The 25,276-nt window shown below is 37.1% G+C and overlaps 1 protein-coding gene across 4 annotated transcripts in view; it reads right to left on the reverse strand.

Moving 5' to 3' along the window:
- GRM8 (glutamate metabotropic receptor 8) overlaps positions 1–25,276 on the reverse strand; it is a 316,200-nt gene that overhangs the window by 232,055 nt on the left and 58,869 nt on the right. For all 4 annotated transcript variants that reach the window (XM_026790340.2, XM_074539979.1, XM_014275928.3 and 1 more), the window contains exon 3: positions 19,977–20,193. In XM_026790340.2, coding sequence (XP_026646141.1) covers positions 19,977–20,193 — 217 coding nt within the window. The remainder of the gene's footprint in view (positions 1–19,976; positions 20,194–25,276) is intronic.

Here is a 25,276-nt window from a genome sequence, read left to right on the forward strand (position 1 = left end):
TAAGAGGCAGTTGCAGGATGTGCCTTTTAACTCAATGCCATGCTTGGATCCCATCACGACAAGCTGAGAAAGGCTTTTAGATATGAAATTTCTCCTCTCATTTCAATAAGGTTCAGAAGGCTCTTTGATTTCACATTGCTTTCTAGAGAGTGACTATTAGAGGTGCTTGTATGTAGTTTGGAGCAGCACAAGAGAGCATTGGGTCTCTTGTTCTTTACACCACAAGAATAATTAGCCTGAAAAAAATCACCCAGACAGCTGGGCATCAAAAACTATTCTTAATTAAACTAAGCAGTACCTACTTTTATACTGCAGTTCCATTTTCTACTAGCTTCTGAAAATCAGGATATACTTTCTGGTCTACAAAAACTGAGACACATCCAAATTGTCTGGCCAATTCCTTCATTGCTGTCATGTCTTGTGATCCTAATGCAGTCAACAGCAAGAAGTACTTGCAAAGCCTATTCAAATATGTATACTAGACAGTCTATGACCCAGATTCCACTTGTAACCCACAGAATACCATAAAGTTACTTCTGAATTGTTTATTCTCCCTCCATCTGTCACCTTACAGTGATCATCAGCCTGTTTCCTTCAAAACATCTATGCATTTTATTAAAAAGAGCTTCTTCTAAAGCATCATTTCCATAATTGAACATGAGTGCCTAACACAACACAATGTGCTGAAGTCACTGAGGCAGAATTATAATGGATGTAAATCCAAACCAGCTCTTCCTCTCCTCCTAGGGTGTAAAGAATTAAAGATGTTATTTTTTTTCTAGAACAAAAGATTTTGCTATGGGACTAATTCAAGCATTCACTTCATCCATTTCCAGATTTCAGCATATTTTTTTCTATGCAGCAGATGATGTATAATGCAATTAAGAGCTCTGGAAAAGGAGTAATACTATCACTTAAATGTTATGAAAAATCTCGTAAAACGCTAACTTGAAAACATGACCAACATAAGTATTTCTTTATTCACCTATAACAGACTAATTCTCTTGAGAAATCCTAACAAAGCTGGAAAATCTTGCCTGCCTAGAAAAGAACAGCTTTGCTATTTCTCTGTCATTCAGAGGACACTACGCTCCAGAGCACAGGAACATGATATTAGATGGAATTGGATGGGTCCTCAAGCCTATTCCCAGTGACAGCAAACTGTCTGGCAACAGATTCACTGAACATCACTTTGGGTCCTCATTCAATAACAACCAAAAGTTGAAGGCCTGTCTCCAAACACTTTCAAAAAACCAGGAAGCTGAAGAAATAGCAGTCAAGCATTACAGCAATTCACACAATGCAAGAGAATATGAAATGCTTACAGAGCAATCTTGCTTCTGGAATTAATACCTAAAGCCCACTGTCAGGGCTTGAGAGCTTACATAGAAAATTTTTTCAGCAGGACAGTAGCAAACTTGCTTCCTAGGGCACCTTTCTGCAGAAGTTCAGGTCTGGGTATTTTTTACATCCAGAGCTAACCTGCAGCTCTCTATTCACATAATGGGAGATAAACGCAGGGAGAGAAACACCCTTGAGAGAGAAGACACAGTTCTTTCTCCATGCATTGTGTCACAGCAAGGAGCAATACAACATAACCCACTGGTTATCCACAGCTCAGCACTCAGAATCTTGCTGTGGAGGACCCGAGGCTACAAGTATGAACTGCTGCCCCAGGAACACTGGACAGCACATCCTGGGCAAATGTGAAGGAGAAGAGGGTTAAGCACTTTAGCTTGTCAATATATATTTGCATAAGACAATATCCATCCAGAAGAAAACCATTACACTCCCTGGTGCTGGAGAATTAAGGAAAAGTCAGAGAAGGGTGCTGTAAAAGTGACTCAGATAAAATAATATTTTCTTTTCTAACCTGGGTGCCAGAGGACACAGATTACATTGAACCTGTTGCAACTCCACCTCAAGCACATGCTCACAATGAATTCATCTTGGGCATTGATAAGTACAGTGGATGAACTGATGCAGAAGCTTGTGCTTAGCACATCACTGAGACCTTTGACATGTCCTAGTCCAAATCAGCCAGTTAGGCAGGTCTTGGGCTATCTACATATTTGTGAAAAATGCTCACAAATTTCATAACTGTGAAGACTTAGTCAGATTTGCATATTAAGAGCTAACTTCTGTCCACAGTTGAAGAAAAAAACAGCTCCTACTCCAGCTGAAAATAGTGCAGAGAGTTAAATTCCTTCACTATTTGTTTCCATCTGCTGTCTTTGCAATGGCCTCTTTATATCCTGCAAAGGTTAGGCAGCACCTAGGTGAAAAACCACATTATGGCACTGACAATTTATTTAACTGTGGTGATATTAAATTGCTGTGTATGTAGGAGAGACACTATCACAGAAACACATTTCTCCTCTTTCATTTTCTCAGGGTCTGTTTTTTACAGCCTAAAGCAACACACTAACCACTCTACTCTTAGAGCGGCAGCAGGTAAAGCATGTTGATGAATCCCTTCATCACGTAGTGTCCTGGGGAGATGCTCATTACATGCTTCCTCCAAAAAAGCAATAAGAAGCCTGTGGCTTAGGTGCAATTAAAATCTTGACATTTACCACACACAGTACTTACAGTTACTATGATCTTTGCAGTTTGCCACATTGAGTACTGAATTTTACCAATACTATATGAAGGTAAATATTGCCATGCATTTAAGTTGTATGCACTGATGGTGTCTTATAAACAATGTATCAATCATCAAAAATAAAAGCCTTTACTTGATGCCCTTATTTTTTTCTTGGGCAGGAGGGGGAGAGCAAGGAGGGAGATAATTTTAGAAACAAACTTTATTCCTCTTTTTATTTTCAATAATTACTAAGAGGAAAAAATACCCAGTATTTACTGCAAGAACCCTAATTTCAGAGGTAAATAAGAGGCCATTCATTTAAGACCCCAAACAGAGTTCTGACCACATTATCAGCATGCTTTGTACATTTCAGATATTTTCTTCTTTGTTTGTTTCCCAAAGTAACGAAATTTATACAATTAGGTCATGGTATCCTATGTGGAACAATGTACCCTTTTTCTGGCATATTGCAAGAGGTCTACCAGATGTTTTAAGAGTTTTGCCGAACTTTGATAGAGAGGTAGAGGTCCAAAAGCTTATTAAGTACATTCATCTTTTCTGAAAGCACAAGGCTGATTAGAGACAAGATTCAGTTAGGTGTTCTCCCCTGGGGAAAGGCTAATCTCAGTTTTTGGTAGACATCATAGCACCAACACAGGAAAGACACATCAAATGCTCCAACAACAGATAAAACTTTAATCCAAGTTCTCACCCAATTCAACCATAATGTGTTAAGCCACAGTTAACAAGACTACATTATGCCCCTGCTCATTGAAACTCTTTGTTCTTTAATTTCAGACCCAGAGATGTTTGCAGCTTAGAAAATCCCAAAGCCTTTTATATGCTCAGTCTCCTACAAAAAACAAATAAATTCAGGGAATATGGATTGATCAAATAGCTATTAAATGTTCCAACTACACTTCATGGTCCAGGAAATGCTGGTGAATCAGGTTCTACATATATAAAACTTCAGAGGTTTATTTCTGGAAAAGGCTTTAGCCACAGACAGAGACCTGAGATTTCTGAACTTTTTATTAGACCACATTCAGGTGCATTAAGGCTCTTATGTTTTGTGAATTCTAAGTAATTACTGTAATCATAATTAAATTTCACTGACTGCTTTTACAAGAAAAAATCAGGTATTTGCTACCACATCCCCTAAATGGAACAGCATCCACATGACTTTAACTGCAAAAATAAACTAGAGATGTAAATCCCCTTGTTTTAATCACAGATATAAGAGAAGCTCTTATTCTCACACAATCCTTGTCACACTTTCATTCTCTTTTCCTGATGCTCTCAGAGACTTCTCTCTTTTGTTAATTTTCTTTGTTGTAAGTTTTTTTAAACTGTAATTGGATGATCTTCCACATTTTGGGTAACTTCTTTGCCACAGGCAATCCTGGAAAAGTCCTGTTTGATGAAACTGAGCTGCTGAATTAGCAAAGGACAGAATAGAGATGTGATACTTTGTTCATAGTGGAAATTCTTTTTAAACAGAAACTACTTTTAAGGCCAGCCATGAGAAAATAAATGGGTTTGTAGGCTCATATTCTTGTATTCTATTTTCTGCCAAATAAGGTTCTGAATTTACAGATATTGTCTGCTTGTATATCTGAGGTTGTGGGTCTTAACCCGCACACTTGTTATTCTCAATCTTAGAGATTCCAAATTAAAAGGCATCACTTGAACTAATTTCCCCAAATAATTTTTAAGTTTTGCACCTTCTGTGAGTGTGCATGTGTGCTACCCTACAGGTAAAGGCACTCTCCTAGACAGGTGGGCTCTGGCTGCAGTCAGCCTGGCGAGGTCATTCACACATCTCCAAAAATCAGCACCCACTAGTGCTAGAGTAGCCCTACAGATGATCACAGCATCAAATGAAACTCCTGATCACAGCCACTGTTTCAGACTTCTCTGAGGATTTTTGAAGTGTTGAGGACATGGCATGCTTGCAACCAGAAGCTCCAAGCAGGAACTTTCAAAGGAATTAATTGGAAATCTAAGAGTTAAGTTGGAAAAAATGACAGCTGGAAGGCCATCTGGGGCTCTGACCTTATGTCATACTACAGAATTAACTACCTATTGTTCATCATTAGTTCTTATTTGTCATCAACAACTGCATCTCTTGTTTTCCCTTCCCCCCCTCTCTTAACCTGAAAGGCTTTCATGAGCAAGTTATGAGAAGTTAAAGCTTTTTTTCTGCCCCACAAAGATCCTGTGGTAGCACATAGCATTTGTAATGCTTTCATTTCACCTAGTACTCTGCCATCAGCTTTGGGATTTTGATCTCTGTCTCTGCTTTCATACAAGGACCATTCATTCTTCTCCCCACTGCCACCACAAATATTTATATATACATATCCTAAGTTCTGCAACTCAGCACAATCAATAAACAAAACCTGAAAACCAGGAACCACTCATATACTGGAAAACAGCACAGGATGTTGCATCTAAAACTAAATCAAAAGTAACTATTTTCTGACAACTAGTTTAATGTATTAAATAGTTCAAGTTCACAAGATAGTTTTATTTCCTTTCTTTTCGTAAGTCTGAAATGGATAAATACCATTTCAGACTTATGAAAAGAAACAAAACTATTTTTGTTTGTTTCTGCCCTTCAAAATTTGTTTTGCTTCAATAATTTTGTTCCTCATGATGCATAACATCAATCAATAATCAAGAGATTAAACCTAATGTTAGGTTTTATAATGAACTTGTATTAAATGCAAAAGATAAGACAAATACACACCATTTTAGCATTGTTTAATCCATTAGCTTATTCCTACAGATTCAGTAGTATTAGGATTACTTTAACACAAAAATTACAGGTTCTTGCCCTCATCTCCTCACACCGCCTCTGTGATAGAATGATTGCTTTATTTTTTTATCCGGCTATCAGTGAACAATGATTTCAGTAAGAATAAAATGTTGATGGAGCAAATTAATTGGAGAAGGGCTGAGGCTAATCTTGGTGTCTCATTATGTTACATTTTAGTGGTGTCAGCCTATACTCAGTTGCTTAATTGTCTAAAATCTATTTATTCACGTGTATGAAAAGGAATGAACTAGAATGGTGGGAAATTCACTAATTGTAGAAGCAAAGAATTAATAATGTTGAGTATGCAAAAGCAACAGCACTGTGTAAACTCTCTCACCATGCTGTCAACTGCACATGGCACAGTCTGCTAAATGGTGAATCATGAAGATCTTCTAACACTGGGATTCCTCTCCTTCAGAGATATCAAAGGAGCTTTTGCACAAACGACTGAGATTCAAGCTCAGTTGCACAGGTGAATATTTGGTGTTGCATTCATCTTTTTATTGGTTTATAGGGTTTTTTATTAATAAAACGTAATTCAAAAAAGCAGTCACATCTGATATGCCCAATAATCCATAAGCTAAAACTGCTTCAAGAGCAACCTCTTCTAAGTGAAACTGTGATTTAGTATAAAACACATTCTGCAAGCTAAAAGCTACATGTTTTTAATTGGATTGTAAAATCATATCTCAAAATTGGAGTGAAAAAAATATTTGTGGATGTATTTCATTTCTGTTGTGCAAGACAGAGTGAGATAGAGTATAGGAATTTTGTGCACCACCAAAAGAAACATTTACTCAAGACTCATGTTTCATTTGAATAAATCCTAAATTTTATTCATTTAAAATTGAATAAAATTACCAAGTCATCAATCAAAATACCTTCCTAAAGAACTGATAAACTGCTTGAGCAAGAAAGGATGACTTGAGGATGCAGAGGGAACCCAAACTCAACTTTCAAGCTTTGATTCTGCACAACTGTTCTGTCCCTGAGCAAATCCTAAGACCAAGAGTGTACAAAAGGATCATCTGGGTTTCTGAGTCTGATTCCACTCTGTCTCAAGCAAATGAGAATTGAACAGTTCTTTTTATAAACTGCTCTGGTCCACTCTCAAATCTTGCTCTGTTTTCCTTCCCTTCCAGTGCATAAGTTAAACTAAACTGGACAGAATTCAGGGGCTTACTTCCCTGTTTAGAAAGATATTACACTGCCTAGAATATTATTTCCTAACAAAACATAACTGTATTTTGTTAAGCACTTTATTAGACTGCACATAATGTAAACTCAAAGCTGATAACAGATAACAGAAGATATCCACCAAACCTTTCTTCACTTTGTTTATGTTCTTTGTTTCCCTTCTTTCACTTTTCATTTGCACTGTTTTCTTCTGTCTAAACTATGTAATTGGACTAGGGGAAAAAAAGCATTTGAACACTATGTATTCTACCCTTTAAGCCTGTACATCATCTTTTCACACACAAGGCATTCTGTGACTGTATAACAACAGAAATAACAAATGAGCAGAAAGAGTTTTTTAGAAGGAAACAGAAAGTGATTCTCCAGCCAGTGCAGAGGTCCTTGAATGCCTTTCACATTCCTCCTGAAAGGCACCTGATGTGCAGGTAGCCCAGAGGGGCTTGTCACAAGCTTTCAGTGCCTGTGGCAAGTGTGCATATGGGAACTGATGCTCTTCAATCACCAACACAATTCCTGAACACATCCAAATGTCCTCTTCCAAAAACCTGCCTTCTTTGAAATTGTTTATTAGAGAAGGCAAAGAAAGATAAGACAACCCCAGTTAAACTGTTCTTAGCTAATCGAACTTACAATTTCATGGACATTATTGTAAAAAACTGGCCATTACCATTACTCTTTCTTTGAAAACTCCTTCTGCATCTCAATTGAACATTTGCCATCACATGAAATCCTCCACTCCCCACCTAGAGTTTAGATTCTACAAAGGTCCAAAGAAGAAAAAGCATCCTCAAAAAGTTCCATGGCTTTAAAAGCCTCTGTACAGTCATCAGTGCCAACTCATGTACATTTGATTAATTAAAATATCAAAGCAATTAAGGGATTCAACAATGAAATGTACATTAATTAGAATAAAAAAGTTAATAACTAAGCCTGTAAAAACCTATACCATGAACAACATTCTCTAGGTTACTTTTTAATTATTACACCAATTTTTTTGCACTTAATCAGAGGAAAAAAAGAAAAACCACATTTTGCACACATTTTAGCAACAGAAAGAATTTCATGTTGGCTCTAACATTTCACTTCTCTGAAAGCAGCATTATAGTTTACAGAGTTAATGATTCTGTGAAAAAAAAAAGAAAAACATTACCTAGCCAAAACATTTTAATGAAAGATCATTAATATTGCTACCTCCTGAATAAGCTTTGCAAGGATTTAATGCATAAAATACCATAATGTGGAATTAATTATGAGGTTTGACAATTCTCATAAATTGAGCAGCATAATTATCTGCACTTTGTTAAGTGCATTACCATATTAGGTAAAATATTTACAATCACATAACTCAATTTACTGGCCCTAGCAAATGCTGCAATGCATGTCATAGCAAATGCAACATGCCAATATATGCCAAACCCAATAGGAATGTATGACAATGCACGTGGCAGAGTGCATGCAGACCTACAGCCTTCATCTGCCTCCCATCTGAGCAGAGCAGCAGAAAGGGCCTCAGCTTGTGCTTTATTCCCTCATCCATGAGAACTCTGCAAAGTCACCAAGGACCTGGGCAGGCTCTGATGAGCTATATAGGCTCCCATTCTACCGTGAAAACAGGTTTTCATGGTACTCATACCAAACTTCAGCTTCAACTTTTATAAAATGAAGGTTCCTATATCTTGGCACTACAAAACATCATTCTCTATCATCATTCTGGAGTCTAAGATGTTCCAGGATTTTCATGCTGTATTAAAGGAAGGGGGCCATGCAGAAGATAGGCATCCATCCACTCACCCTCAAAATAAAGGAAAATAGGAATCCCTACAAAAAATTAAGAACTTCCCTACAAGTTTAGTTCAGATTTTTTGTTCCCATTTTTAAAAGAAAAGAGATCTTAACTTGGTACTCCTGCAAACAGGTATGGTTGATCTTACCTGAGAGAGCATTAACATCCTTGGGATTCCTTAATGGCAGTTGAACACTTCCAGCATAAATGTTTGCAGGAATTATCAAGGTGTTGAGAAATATATGGTTTTCTTAGCCCTCCATCCCTCCCCTAATATCTACAAATTACACAGATGCATGCATTTCAATGGAGTCAGTTTTGAATTCCACAACTCCTTTGTTCTTGTGTTTAGAAGGGGGTTGAAATTTTGTTCCTCTCTCTATGACAGCCCAGCCACAGCACTTGAGGAAGCATCCCTCAAGTGAATGAGAAGAGAAGATGACTTATGAAGGCATATGAAGGGCAATGTGCATCCCTGTATGCTGTTGTAGAGTATGCTCCAGAAGGATGTGGCAGGAAAATTTTGGGATGCATACAGACACAGCAACATAGGGATTTATCTGCATGACACCTGTGCTACTCAAGGGTATTGTTTTGAAACTCATTCTCTTGATTAATTGCCTAGTCAAAATATCCTGCTTTTTATGAAGAATATTAAAGACAGACTGGCATTTTTGTTAGAATATCAGCATTTTAAACAATTAGTTCTCTTTCAGTTTCTTCTAGAAAGTGATGAAAAGTCTCTAATCATTATGTATTTAAGAAAGTAGAGGAACAAACAACTCTGTTTTCATCATACAAAACTCTGTCCTTGAGAGGACCTAAGAAACACTTTGTTTCCTGGCAAGAGAAAAAAAATTATCTTTTTTTCATAAGTTGTGAGTTTTCACAATATGCATATTTCTGTCATCCCAGTTTAAAGTGGTGGTATCACAGCTTGCAATTTGCATAAAAATCATTCATTTATAACAGAAAAAAAATCAATGCAAGAGTTTTTCTAAATATTAGTGAGGCATACACATATGCTTGTTTTTTCTGAAACAAGAGCAATTCTTGAAATATTTTTGAATTTTTTTGAACCGAATTCTCTGGAACTCTGTGGAAAGTTTATTAGGTAATAGAATTGAGGGAATTACTTCTATCTGAAGGGTTACCCCAGTCTGAACACCTGAGAGAGAGCTGTTACTGCTAAGCTACCCCACTGCATGTTTAATAGCAAACGTGGTTACTATGACTCAGGGCACAATGTGGGCTCCTGGCTTCCAACAACAGAAAGAAAATAAGAAAAATAAAGACAAGAATATCTCTTTGACATTTACAATCAGACATCCTTTGCATTTCGTATTGCAAGAATACTGTCAGCATTGTAACATTCAACTCAGTCAACCCTTCTACATCATTCAGCAGAGCAAAGCTCAAGAATCTTGTATTAGCATGGCATATTAAAAATAGCAGCCAGTGACAATCCAAACAGTAGAACAAGTAAGGAAGGTCATAAAGAAGTAAAATGAGAAGTAAAAATCCCACTGATTTCCCAGAACACATTGAAATTTACCATAATATAAAGGAGGAAAGATAGTGGGCATTACCTACTATCATCTCCCTACCATTGAGGCAGATCTATCACAGTACAGTAAATAACAATGGGCATGAAGTCACACATCTATTACATAAACACAGAATGATGAATAGCTCTTTTCTCACTTTGCTTTCTCTTCAGAGGATAAAAAAAACAGCACTGTCTACTTTAACAGTTTCCCAGACATCCATATGACTGCTCAGAAAAGTAGACTATATATCATGCACATACACCATTTATTAACAACATTTAGCCTATGGAAGGTAGGAAAGATAATTACTGGGTAACATTAATGTTTATGATTACTTTTTTCTGATAGATATTACCATTCAGACAAAATTGTTGAAAAATCTTGAAAATGAAGTCTCAGTTACATTTGTTCATTTTTTCTTTTTAATATCAGAAGGCATAATTGCATCCAATCAGATTAAATATTCATTTTCTGTTTCATTTTATAGCTATCAAAAATAAAATTACACTGTAATTTGAACAAAATATGCTTCAGCTGTAATAGAGAAGTTTGTACAGAAATCAAAATGCATTTTCCCCCTCTCTCAATTCATAAACTATCAGTTCTCAAGAATTCTGAAGAAAGAAATTCCAATTTTCTTTTAGGGCTAATCTAACATTTGAAAGACCAGAGACTACATGACTGAGTCAGTGGCTTCATATGCAGCTGTACAATAACAAAAATTCAACTTAGCCAAGTTACAAACCTTCACCCTCAAGTTACCAGTACCCCTGGCACAGCAGCAGATATGGTCCTACACAGTTTAAAACACCTTGAAGAATAAAGACATTCAGGAGGGACATACAATTGTACAAGGTACATTTATAAGGTAAATTCAAACCTGTCTGCATTCTGCTCTTAGTACTTAGATAGTATGGAACAGCAGTTACTATTAAAACTGAAATATCAGCTTTGCATAAAGAATATTAATATTCATAATACAGTTTTTAAAAGACTTTTGGATGAACAGTTAAAAATTGGGAGTGGGGAGAGGGAAGGAACTTCCAAGGATCAAAAACAGTGAGTAGAAGGAATAGAAAGAAACAGTCAAAACTCAGCACTGGAAAAGGTTAATAAACATGTGCTCTAGAAATGCCTACAAGGGCTTGATTTGTTTAATACAAAAATCTTCAAAAGGAGAGGGAGTGTATTGAATTGAAAGATCGGAAATTTCATAAATGGCATAAAATTATTTGAAATAAACAAGAACAGAGAGAAAAGACAAAGTATTCACAAAGATAGATAAACAAATATGTCATAGAAAAATATTGACTATTGACAAAAACAGTGGAGAGCAGGCTGGCAGAAATACCTGGAATTGTTCACACACATCATTGGGTTCTAAATCAGCTGTTGCCATTTGTTAATAAACTTTGAGTGTCAGAACAGATTGCTTTTGGAAATAATTTGCTTGATACCCAGCAGCCCACAGAAAAAGCTTACAATTTGTCAGGATGCATAAAGATTGGGGCTGAGAATAAAAATGAGATTACAATGACACTACATAAATCAACAGTAAAGCTTTACTTGGAGTGTTCAGTCATGGCTACACAGCTTACCAGAGATATAAATGAAATAAAGGATCCAAGAAGTGACAACTGAAACCATTAAACTGAAATTACTTCATATCTTATAACCCAGAGTTAAGTAAGGAGGCACACTATGAAGCAGGTAACTGGATTCTCCTGCATACCATTTGTAGCATCCAAATGAGAATATTTAACAAGTGAGGTTAAAATGGTAAAATGGTAGCAGAAGGAAATTATAATGGATATTAATTTTCATGCTTCAGGAAATCTAAGTATCAACCACTAAATGCCTGGGGTTACAGAACACTCTTTGGATAAGTATCTCTGCCAGAGACTAAGTAAGATTTTGGTGTCTTTCTGTTCCAGGTATTGAGGCCACCACTGGAGACAAGATATTGACTTGCAGTGTCTGGCTCAGTCTGACAGTTCCAGGGTTTCACTGTTTTAACTGCAGCCACAGATCACAAAAGAGCTGATACCAAGCGTATATTGCTAACATCCATCATGAGGCATTGCTCACACAATTTTTAAAACTTACAGTTCTCCAGGTAGAAAGCAAAGCCTTCTAAAAAAATACTAAATATTTAAAACTAACAGAAACCATCTCAAGACAAAAAGGCATACTGAGAGGCAAAAGAAATTTTCTCGGAAAACTCAAGTGCCTCAACAACTTTATCAGATGTACCTTCTTAACATTAAAGCATCTGATTCTAGACCCTGAGATTGGCTCAGTTGGTGAGAGCACGATGCTGATAACACCAAGGTTGCGGAGGTTCAGTCCCTGCACAGGCCATCACACAATATATTTCAACCAAAATATTTTTGTTAAATCTAATTTTTAATCTAATAAGACTGTTTGCTTAAAATTATCCTCATCATATTTATAATTTTTTTGAATTTACACGTTTTTATAAATCAACTTAGATATCATTACTAAGTTAAGAAGTTTGAAATGGCTAGAAAGGAGTCATAGCACTAAAAGCACAGATGAAATAGACTTTCCTGGACATCTTTACTACTCTTTGAATTTGTGTTCACAACCAATGCAAACATCTGGTGTTCACACGAAGCAAAAGGAAGAAAAAAGCCCTACTATAGAGACTTCTGTAGTACTACAGCTATTAAGCTTCCTATAGTACATTTTAAAAGTGCCTTAACTAGTTGACTTAAGAAGAAACACCTCAAGAGTATTAAAGCCCCTCTGCCTACAATTACTGGAGGGTCAGAGAGCATACATAGAAATTATGCTCACTGCTCTATCTCCCTAAAACTATAGAGAAAAGAAATAATTATAGCTAAAGAATATCAAATTGATTAGCACCACTGAGAGAAATTAAAATAGTCCTTCATTTTAAATCCCTAGAAATTATACTATTCTTTATCAGGTGCTAATTGGTACAAATATTAAAAACTGGAGTAATTTTCAAGCTTTTGCAATATTAATACATCTACCATCTGATTTTGAAATTTTTCAACATTACTTTGAAGCTCCTCTAGCCAATTATATAGTCGTATTATTAATTACAGCTTGCAGCTTGAAATACAGTGCTATCAATAGAGTTTTATCTGCATAAATATGAAAATAAAACTTAAATTGAATTAAACTGTTTACCCTTAGCGAGGGTATGTTAGAATATTATTAGTGGTGAAAATTAATTTGTTATGCCTGAAAACAGACTTTAAAGCAGAAATATCTCTGGGGAAAAGGTTACATTTCATGTATTGTATTTCTTTCATCTTCATGTTGCAAGATTTTTTAATCTTCCTTTAAACACTATCTTGGGGGTGTGGAAGAAGTCCATTCATCTTGCTTAACAAAATACAAAAAGCTTTAGCTTTACATCAAACATATGCAGAGATTACTGCAGGAAATATGAACTAATCTTAACAGCAACCCATTTTATTTTAAATTATCAAATTTTAAGTGGAAAGGAAATGCCACACCCCTTAAGTTTTATTTTCCTGCTCAAAAATCCCTCCCCACTTCCCAATACACTTCCACTTTCCCCACTGAAAACTTGAAGTCCAGAAATTGTGAAAGGTAATTCTGCCTCTCTGGAGACATTCAAAACACACCTGGACAAATTCCTCTGTAACCTGCTCTAGGTGACCCTGCCTTGGAAGGGGGCTGGATGAGATCCTCAAAATCATCCCTAACCCTAACTAGTCTGTGATTCTTCTGTGAAGAAGCAATCCAATAACTTGGATAAAAGCAGAGGTACAATGCCCAACTGTAAACACCCTGAAAGAACTGACAAGAGACAAAGATGATTTAAGAACCATGTCAAAGAAATGTCACAGACCATTTCCTATGTAAACAAAATATAGCTACCAGTGTTGAAGTCTGAAACAAACAAAGATACTGTAGCACTCAGTCAACACCATCATCCATTATCATTAATATACAGCTTTCATTGTCACTATAACGATAAAATTTATGAAAGATCATAAAGTAATTGCAGTCCCTCCTCAGAAAAATGCTGTTAAATGCAATGTACCAGTATAAAAGGAGTAGGTAAAACTACAGAACCCTGTTCCTAAAAACAAGTATTCAAGGTCACACCCTGATATTAAATGCACCATTCTCTTCTGTAATAGAGCTGCTATGAAGCTGTTCTTTGAACCAGTCAAAGATTAAAAAATGTTCTTTGAATAAATGCTCTTTGCTCTCTTCTTTACACCTATGTCAAGATATGTAAAATAAACTTACAAGCAAAAAGGGGCAAGCAGTGCTAAAGTTTCACACATGTTCTTAATGATCAGCTCCACTACCTGCCTTTATAATTTTTACCTCCTCTTCTAAAAGCTTCATAAGTGTTTCACTGCCAGTGCCTATCAGCAGTTGACTAATAGTGGTGAATAAAATCTGTCATGTAGCATTTCATATATTATTTGTAGATTTGTTCCATTTTCCAGTACAAACATCACACAGAGCAAGTATTCTGAACGCAAAGAGAGTTGTCTGAATCAAGTGCTTTTGTATTTTGGGAAAAAGAAAACAAAAAAAGAAAAACCACAAGGAAAAGCATCCCATGATTTTCTCTCTAATGGCAAATTCATTTGTTTTCTAATAACAGGTGAAATGAACCATTAATGGAAAGTTGGATCAGAAGCTTTCCACCATTTATTTGGTCAAAGATAATGAACATAAAGTAAATAGAAGACTAACATTTAGTACGACAGTTTAATGAAGACTTGGTCAAATGCACTTCCTTCTTATTCCCCATTTTAGTTTGTATCAGCGAGTCAAGCTTCAGTTTAATGTTTAAACACTTAAGCATTTAGTAGGAATTCATTCCTTTGGTCAATGTACCAAAATGATTTGATCATGATGTCAAAATGATTACAGTGGTATCATTAACTTTTTAATGGGAGTAGAAAATTCTATAAATTTAATCATTGTCTTCAAACAATGCATGGAAGAGTGAGCTGGAATAATCTCCTTCCAATCGTTGTCATGTAAAATATTTAATTTCCAGTTCTGCTTTGTCCCAGACAGGATCTTTGTCATTAAAATTAGAGCAGATTATGATATGTAATATATTTGGTGACATGTCAGGGTGGCACCACTTTGACCTTTTCAGTATTCCACATTTCATTTGGGAGCCTGTTTCTTCCCTTTTCTTCTATTACTGATCAAGAAATAGAAGTAGAACAGAGGGCCAATCAAACTGGAAATTAGAAACAAATGGTCAACATTATACTAAATAAGTACATTAAATTAATCTGTTTATTAAAATTCAGTAAAACCCTGGCCCTTTTTCACCTCTCCTTTAAAAAACAATACAAGTAACAAACCAAAGGAACAAACTTTCCTATTTATATTTTCAAGTCTGCTACCTCACGTGTCTTCTCATACACTAAAATTTTTTCAAAAATTAATATATCAATATATTTCACTCCCTTTTCCCAATTGTTTGCTTTTCATTAGCTGATCTTCACATTGATTTTACTTCCAGTTGTTGGCTACTTATCTTAAGCAGGACATAAAGTGCTCAGCAAGGAGCTGAGCTGTCCTGTACATTTGTATGCCCAGCTGCACAGGAGACACATTGTCCCAATTAGGTTCTCTTAATGCACTGTTCATTAACACAGACCTGGCAAGTTTTGCTGTTGTGTGCTGTCTTATGCTATGTGATGATTTTTGCAAGCCTACACAGACTCTATAGTCAGATGCACTTCAGTTTCCACTTTAAAAGCATTTCCAGCCCTATGGCTCAGATGGAAAGTCTGAAGACAGTGGATAATAGGATCAGGCTGGAAGGGACAGTAAGAAATCGTCCATTGCACCCAGCCCCAAGCAAGAGCTAAGTACACTTACACAATCACTGGGCAGGTGTTTGCCTAATGCATTCTCATGGATCCTTATCAATGAAGGTTCCAAAATGTCCCCAACTAAGCTGATATAGTACTTAATGTCTGAAACATTACAAGGGGCTTTCTTCAAACCTAGACAGAATCATGCTAGAGATTATTAATTCCATTATTGCTGTTTACATATACTGTATTTGGATGAACAAGTAGTCCTCCACCTTCCTGCAAAAGCCTATTTGAAAACACTTTCCATCACCTCTTCTTTGTCAACTCTTCCTCAGTTGAACTAAGTCCCCCTGCTCAGCTATTCCCCACAAACCACATTTCTGAGATTTGTCCTTGCTCTTGCTTGCTTGAGGAGTTTCACTTTTTCTGAAGTGAGGGACAAAACCTGTACTGAGTCAAAATGACTTCCCACAACTGACAAAAATTGGAGGATTACTCAAATTATTTTACAGATGGCATGTTCCATTAAAAATCAGGAATATAGGTTATAATTTACTGTCATCACTGCATCATTTCTTAAAATAGTATTTTCTGACCATTCTGTTTGAATTCCTCGTTGCATAGATCCTTCTTGCCTTGTTGGTGTCTTAAATTTGTCCTTTTCCAGTTGTGTTTTCAGATTTGGACTCTAAGGTTTTCCTCTAGATACTCTCCTAGTCCTAGTCTTAGTCCTTCTGACCTTAAAGTAACCTCCAGATTTTACAGTAATCTTCATTCCAAGACCATCTGGGTTAAACATGAAGATATTGGATAGTACCTGATCCAGCTTAAACAACTGCCAAGTAACACACAACACATTCTTTCATTTAAACAGAAATCATTGCTAATGGCTCTCTGAGAAAACTTTCCTAAATAGGTCTGCATCCAGCCTATTTACACCTAGATCACAATTGCCAAATTTGTTCAGGAGAATATTATATGTGACAATTGAGATAACACTACAAAATTTGAGAGATGTGACACATCAATTGCTTTTTCTCCAGCTATAAGCTGTTATCCTGTCAAAGAAAATTATTAGATGGATTTGATACTATTTGTTCTTGACAATTCTGCACTGGTTATCCGTCATGTCCCTGTGGTTACATACAATTTACCTGATTGTTTACCTCAGTATTTTTCTAGGAAATAAAAATTGCTTGTCTGTCCTGCCTCCCTCTGCTTGCTTTCTTTAGAACCATTGCAGTCCCTGATACCCACAACAGCTGGTAAGTTGCTGGGGGCACAGAGGTTGCCAAAAACCAAGTGTCCTAATAGAAAACATATATCACAAGGGAAATAAAAATAAAAATCAAACCACTAATCATGACTTATTATGCTTTTTGGTGTTACACAGATCTTATAATGTTTAATACACCTATTGATGATTTTAACAGCTTTGGATCCACAATCCTGTTAATAATATTTATCTTATTCATGTAAATTATTTATGAAATTACAATGGTCTTTTTTTATTCCATGATCAGTGGAGATCCAGCTGACCCAAACTTAAGCAATTGTGATTATAAGGAAATGAAAGTTTTTGCTTGCATTCATCTGAAGTTCTCTCATACTCCTGGAAATGGGAAACAGTAAAAAGTCCTGTATTTTATTTGTTTACTTTTAGAACTCAGAACTAGCTGTGTTGCAGATGGTTCCAAGAAAAAAATTGTTTTTCAGCCAATGAATTCAGTGGGTGTCTGGAGAAGCCAATCTATTTGCTATAGATGAACCATTTCTTTTAGGTATGAACTGTGAAAGAATTATCCATGCCTTTGCTAACCCCAGAACAAAGCAACGTACAGTAGACAGCTTTGGCTCTTCCATGAACACACCTAGGAGCTGACAGCAATGATCAGAAGCTGGAAAAAGAACATTTATCAGTCAAACAAGTAAGCATATTGCATACACTGGTACCCCAATGTCAAAAATGGCTGTAGTTTCATCCTACAACCAGGTTCTTGCAAGTTATCACTTACCTTTATGGTTCAAGCATAAAGACCTGAAACACACATGTGCCTTCCTACAGATAGGGATGCTCTCTGTATTCACATGCAGATAATGAAAGTGGGAGGTATTATCATGTTTTCTCACCCAAGCTGATTCAAAAGAACTGGAATTTATATGTACATGCCCTATAAGCCAAATCTAGTCGATTAACCGAGGCTTTCTGAGGAAGGGCAGGAAAATTGTTTGTTATTTAACCCTGTAGAGTTGGTGAAAGACTGTGGTGGTTTGACCAGGAAGAAGTGGGAATTCTGGGAAGCTGTGGTCAAACCAATGAAGGTTTTGAGTTTGATACTGACACCTGGTGTAGCCAGTGGGGTTTGGACACACCTCCGAGAATACACAGGGGTTAAAAGCAGGGCTTTGGCCCTGGGAGGCTCTCTTGGGACGTCGCGGCGAAGAGGTCAGATCTCTCCCCCGTCCAGTCGCTGCTGCTGGGTGGGGGAGGGGCAGCCACGTGGTAGGCCCTGGGCCTGGACAGAGATGGGAGGTGAGGAGGCCTCGAGGATGGAAGGGTGGAAAGATCCCAGAGAGTCAGCCCTCGGGCAGCCATCCCCCCCCCCACCCAGGAGGGAGAGAGAGAGAGAGCCGGCGACACCGAATGTGATAGCAGCTGGCCCAGGAGGAGAAGGGGGGGGGGGAAGAGTGCCCGGCCGGAGCGGCAGCGTGTGGGCAGCGTGTGTGGGAGTGCCGCAGACTGAAAGTTTTAACCCCTTTCTTTCATGATTGGGGCCTTGCAAAAATGCTAATCCTCCTCGAAGCTGAATAAGAAGGGAGATAAGAGATGAGATGAGACAAGGACCTGGCCCGAAGAACGTGGAGATGATTGAATGGGGAGAGATGATTTGGAGTGGCCTTTTGGCTGGACTTTTCTTGTGGCCATGGACTCAGTTGTTCCTGTGACACAGACTGCACTTAGGGGGAAGCAGTGGCTCAAAACCAGGAGGGTTCATCGTGAGGACCCCCCGGCCCCAGGGGGTTGGAAAAATATGGGGGGGACAGATGTCCCAAAGCAGAGACTGTGCCTTTTTGGAGTGAGACAAGGCATCCTTGAAAGACAACCCTAAAAGCAGCTCTGGTCCATGCGTCAGTGGTGAGAGCACTGGGCATGGAAGGAAGATGTCACAAGCGGCAAAAGGACTTTTTTTCCGGGCGGTGCCGAAGTGACAGGGAAGCACACGAGGTTTCAGTGTGTTTCCAGGGGAAGCCTATGGAACAAGAAGGACTCCTTTCCTCTTCATGAACTGAAGTTTGAGTATACTAAAGTGTGGTGCCAAGGCTGGGCAGTTGGGTGTTTTGGGAGAATGTATCGGATTGGGAAAGTCAGGTAGTGGGGAGGAGGAAAGTGGTTTTTGTAAGGTCTTCAATTTTTTTCTTTTCCTTATGGTTTTTCCCTATTTCCCTGTAGTTTAGGTAATAAAGTGTTCTTTATGTTTAAGCTAAAGCCTGTTTTGCTTATTCCTGGTCACATCTCACAGCAGACACCAGGGTGAGGGCATTTTCATGGGGGGCACTGGCTCTGTGCCAGGCTCAAACCATGACAAAGACCTACTCCACCCTCTTTCAAACCACCTGCTACTCATCATCTTATTCCTTGGTGTCCAAAACTTACTGTTCCTGAGAAACTATTTTTTTTTTTCAGGCCAGAAAAAAACTATGAAAGTGTGAAAAAAAATTTTGAAAGTATCAAGGGGACTTAAATATACTTTTCAAAGCACCTGTATTTGTACAGCACATTTTATTATGAAGGAAAAATGGCAAGGTTATGTCTTTTACTTCAGAATTGAGGGGGTTTTGTGTTTTTAAAATTCATCAAAATTAAAACCTCTAGGTTTATCTGCGCTGGAACATGGAAAAAGCGGAACCATAATTTTCCTAAGCTGAATCAAAAATTGCATTTCCTCAAATCTGGCTGTAGTTCAGCATCTGGCTGCTTTTTGCCCCTAAGTCATCAAGGAGCTATCCTTTTCCAAAAAGGCTGAAGAGATATTTATTTCTTGCCTCTGTTCTTAAACTGCTGCCAGAATCGCCACCTTGGCAGAAACGCAAGAAGCAAAATCACCCTCTTGAGTCCAGGTAAGCCACCCACGGGTGTTCTGATCACGCTGCAGACTCCTAATCCGAACCCAGCAGCTATAAATACCAAACCTGGTAAGCACACACTCACCAATCTCTCTGGAGATCTGCGTGAACGCCTCCACGCCGCTCTCGCCATAGTTGCCTTCGGAAGCCAGCGTGGAGACGTAGTTCCACCCCAGGGCTGTCACGATGTCGACCATGGCCTGGGCTTGGTACGAGTCTGGCGGCACCACCCGGGAGAAGAAGTCGTACCTGGTGTTATCGCTCAGCTCGGGAGCTGTGGATGCATAGCTGATTTGAGGTATCTGCAAACAGAATGACAAGTCATGCAAGCCAATCTAATAACATTTTACACTACATCCTTGTACCTTTGAAAGGCTTGTAATAGATTATACACAGGCATTGTGCAGAACCAAATGTCTTGCTTTAATTAAATCAGCTGATCAGAAAGCGTCTCAGATTTTGTGTAATGTCAGTCAAGCTTTATTGCGTAACACTCTCACCAAGAAATAATGCATTCAGCTGTACTCCAGATGTCATGACTCTTGACATATAAACACAACTTCTTTTTTTATTCTGGCCCTAATAGAAACAAGTGAAGTAAAAAAATAAGGGGGGAGGAAAAAGGAAGAACTCGTAGCATTACTACAGAAAATGAAAAGGTCAGTTATGATGACTGCAATTCTTGAAATTTGACAAGTAAAACGTGGATGATTTCCATTTCTTTGTTTTATGTACAAGAAAATTTGTGTTCTCATTTTAGAACTGTTTTTCAAGCTTCCTCTGCCACAGATTTTCCTTTTCCAGTATTAATAGTTCATTGTGTGTGACTTAAGAATATGAAGGCAATTAAACAGCAAAAGCTATCTGATCTGATAAAAAAACACATCTAAAAATTGTATGTGATATATATGCTTGTATACATACACAGAAATATATATACATATATATTCAGATACATATGATATCCATATACAGAAGGAAAAAGCTTACAAGGATGGTAAATTTTGTAGAAAACATCTCAACGTACTTAGTAAAAAGAAACCTAAATAACTGGAAAACATTTTAAAATACATTACTATTCTCTTAGGAAAAAAAAAAAAAAGAGTGGTTTTCTCTTAATTCTTGTCTTATACAGATGGTTCAGTAGTGTCCAGAAAAGACATTGTAAGCAATACTCACTTATTTTGAAGAATAATTTTGTTGCAAGAAAATTTAATTAACATTTATGCTCACTTAAAAAGAGGATTATTTTCTTATTATAAATGGTAAAACTGATTAAACAGTCATTAGCTTGAAATAAAAGATACTCCAAATATTGCATAGCATTGTGATCTATATTAATAAGAGGTGTTTAAGTCACGTCACAAAACATAAAACAGTCCTCAAGAAAGCAATCTGAATGGAGTTCCTAAGTTGATTTTGTTGAGAGCCAAACTGAGCAGCGTCAGGCAAGTGGTGTTCTGGTAAATGCTCTCTGTCACACTGGATGTCAGAGTAGAAGGCTGCAGTGCAGCTGTTATGTCCTGTTCAGTGCTTCCTCATCAGTACAAACTAAAAATCTTATCTGGGGCAAATGTAAGGAATTCAGAGTCTGGTCATTAACCAAACCTGCATAGACAGTAGAGATATATTTGCACAGCCTGAATAAACAGTTAATTGCCTAAGGCTTGGCACAATCATTTCTCAGTCAGAAACTAACAAAATAAACTCTTACGTATCTTGGCTGTATCCTTCTTTAACAAATTTTCTACACATGGAATTTCTGGAAACTCAGAACAAAATCTGAAATGTTGTTATAATAACAACTGAAGAGTACGGAAAAGAAAAAGAAAGAGAGGATCACAGAAAAAGTTAGAGCTTGTATTTCATGAAAATCAGTATTACTAAAAAGAAAAACTATATCAAGCAAAACTAAAGGATAAATTGTTCTTATAAAATTTGCCTTGAATAAATTCCCTTTCTTTCAGAAAGTGTTTGAAACATTTTTATCTCTTCACAACAAAATATTTTTGGCCTATAATAAGAGAATTATGCATATTTCCAGCACATATCATTACCTTTCCAACCTTGTTCTATTACTCTCTAAAAAAATGTAAAACAAGATGTAAAAACAATAAAGACAACCTTTGTGATTTTACTAATTTTGCTCCTTGGTGTTACATTTCTCAAATATTATGCCATTGTTCCTTTGCTGAAGGTTATTTCATCAATAATGTCAACACAACCAACGCCACTAAGAAATATTTAGACTGATACTCTGGCAGTGAAAATCCTGAAGCCTAGACTTACATTCCTTTACTCTCTCAGTTCATTTTTCTTCAGGCATGAGATGAAGAACAAACCCTAGATGTGTGTTTGTAGGAGAATTGTTGGTTCAACTGCAGCAATGAGATGCTTCAGATCAATAGAGATATTTTATGTACTACAAATATCACTTTTTTGGAGCCCTGGAAAATGCAGAGGAGAGCTGTTCCTTTCCTACTTTTCAGCTCTTTGCAGTTCAACTTCTTCCCTAGAGTTATTTCTGATAACAATGAAAATGAAAAGCAAATACAGCACAAACACAATACTCTGAAATCACTGGGCACACTGGTAAGCTTAACTCACCACTGTTTTATAACATCTGCCAGCTTTTCACTAGCAGCAAAGAACAATATGCCACATGAAAGTAGGGAGAAAGACACTCTCTAAATAGCAAACCAACCTTAAGTTTGGAGAAAAAAAGCAGTTCTTGCAATTAAATATATAATTATTTTCCTCATTTCTTTTTGTATATGTTCCTCCTGGTTATAAACAACACCCCTGTCAAGAATTTTCTCCCCAGAGTTGCATAACTCCCACCCAGAAATGCTTCATGGACTTCTTTTTCTGGAAGCAGTTTATGCAAAAGTAAACAGTAAATTCCTTTCTTGCCTGCTTTTAAATGTGCAATTTTATGTAGGGGAGCTCTGTAAAATAGCTCTAAAATTTGAGAATTTGGTTTATGTTCCAGTTACATAGGAAGTAAAGAGACTTAGCAAGATTTAGCAAAGACGTTTTTTGGCATGAGGTCAAATTCTTTGGATTTAGTGGTTCAATAATCCATGAATGAAAAATATATACATTAAAATATAACAACTCTAGTTATGGACTGTAGGTTTAATAAAGCATTTTACATTTCCCCAAGTACATTTTACAAGATGGAGCATAGTGCTGCCTAAGCAAGGGAACTGTTATGCTCTATCAATTCAGTAATGTGTGTTTTTTAAACTCCCTAAATACAGACTGAATTCCTAGTTTAAGTTCCACTGGTCTCTTGAGACATAAATTTGCATTTTGAAAGAAACCTTTAAAGAATGAGAAATCTAGAATAAGAAATAAAACTTTATCTAATTTTTCAAAATTAAATACAATACCTGCAACATCTGCACTGTATTTAAGTGGCATATATTAGTATTAATGGTATATTACCTTCTCTTTTGGGGAAAAAAATTGATTATATAACCTCATTTGAATTGGTTCTTGCACAACATCTGTCACATTCACTGACAGTTGCTGAAAGCATTCATGTTTTACTGTTCATTGATATAATTTTTGTATTCTTTCCTGCCCTATGGTTTGGCCACTGTCTCACATTAACCTATAAGCTGCTGATAAGCTCAACTTCTAGTGGGTAACAGACTTGAAATCTTTGAAATTATCTTATAAGTTAATTCATAGAAGCCCTATTTTTATTATTTTTACACCTTAAGCTATCTACCTTAATGTTGAAAACAAAAAAGCTACTAGTGTGATGTTTTAAAACAATATCCAGTTTTAGTTTCATACTGGTCTTAACCCCAATATCTGCTGAAACTACTTATGATCTCTGTTCTTCAATCCAAGTCAGTGGTGGCTTCATTTCAACCTATTTTTCAGTCACTAGCATCAAAAAACTATTCAGCATGCTTAAAAATAAAACAATTTGGAGAAAAACAAACAAAACTAAACCCAAACACACACACCCCCAAAAAAAATTATTGATAACTAAGCAGAACACCTAATCCTTGAAGATTAATTCAAGCCAAAATCAGCAGTCCAGAAGAGTCTGTTCTTCAGCGACCTATCTGTACATCTATATCTCCTAGCTGATTTCTCTAAACGTTTCCCCGTCCCAGAGGATTAGAGAAGCTGAAGCAGGTACTTTCAAGTGACCATCCACAAGCATGACTGTGGCAGCAGTTAAGGAAGAATGACATCAGCACAAGACCAGCACCGAGCATTACTACAAATCAGACTTGTGCTCCCTCATGGAGGAAGTGTGGACAGCTTCAGGGGTGCCAAAGGCAGCTAATGGAACTTTACATTTATTTTAGCCAAGCAGTAAACTACTTTCAGCTCCTCACATACTGAAAACAAAAACCACCCACTACACTCCTGAATCCAGGACTATTCAAAGAGGAACATCCCTATGGATGGAGGTGTAGGGGTTCCAGTGTTGGGGTCCAAACCCCAGAACACAGAAAAGCTGCACTGAAGATGACAGAAGAAACAACAAGACCTAGTTGTGCCCTGCCAGAAGACTGTCTTCACCAAAGCAGGCAGATTTAACATGCTTTCTCTTGAATTACATGCTCTCCAAGTTTAAGGCAAAAGTTCACTACAACCCTTTTACTGAGCTTTCAAATCCATTTGCATGCTACATTTGACAACGTAAAGCATCAGCTGGCCATTTCGTATGCCATCTTCCTTTACGCAGTCTTCCAGCTGAAAGCATGATTTGGGAACAAAATAGCAGACAGTGAAATGAGCAAAGCTCATAATGAAAAAGACTTGAGAAAGGAATCACTATCAATTTTAAAAATTAGACATTATCAGTTTCACTCAGAGCAGTAGCTATGTTGTACAGTCACCAAGAGTAATGAGCTTAAATCACATCCTCAGTTTCACTACCCACTCAGTCCTATCATTACTAACTTTAACAGATCAACTAGCATTTTATTTTTCTTTTCCATTCTCTCATCACTGAGCGCTTTTTTTTTAGGAATATTAGCAATAGCACATTAAAAATAGTAGTAATTACAACTGAAAAAAGTGAAGCCAATAAACTCTAAGTTAATGACTACTCAGTATCAGCTGGCATTTTACCACCAACTAATACAGCTAGGAAAGGAGTTAAAGTACTCGGAATAAAATTTGACTGTGGAAACATGTTTTCAACTTGATGATTTTTTGAATTTTAAATGTCTATCATTAATCATTAATGGCCCTGTCTCTTCAAGATTTTTATTCCCTCTTCTGTACAGCAAGAAAGAGTTCTTTTTGAGTCCAAAAATTCACAGCAGTGAAATGAATCCTCAGGGCCTAGATATTGAACAGTTGCAGGAGGAGAGCCAAGGTCACCAAGCTTAGGCTACTAGCGACATT

The sequence above is a fragment of the Zonotrichia albicollis genome, chromosome 4, assembly GCF_047830755.1.
Source record: "Zonotrichia albicollis isolate bZonAlb1 chromosome 4, bZonAlb1.hap1, whole genome shotgun sequence".
Lineage (NCBI taxonomy): Eukaryota > Metazoa > Chordata > Aves > Passeriformes > Passerellidae > Zonotrichia > Zonotrichia albicollis.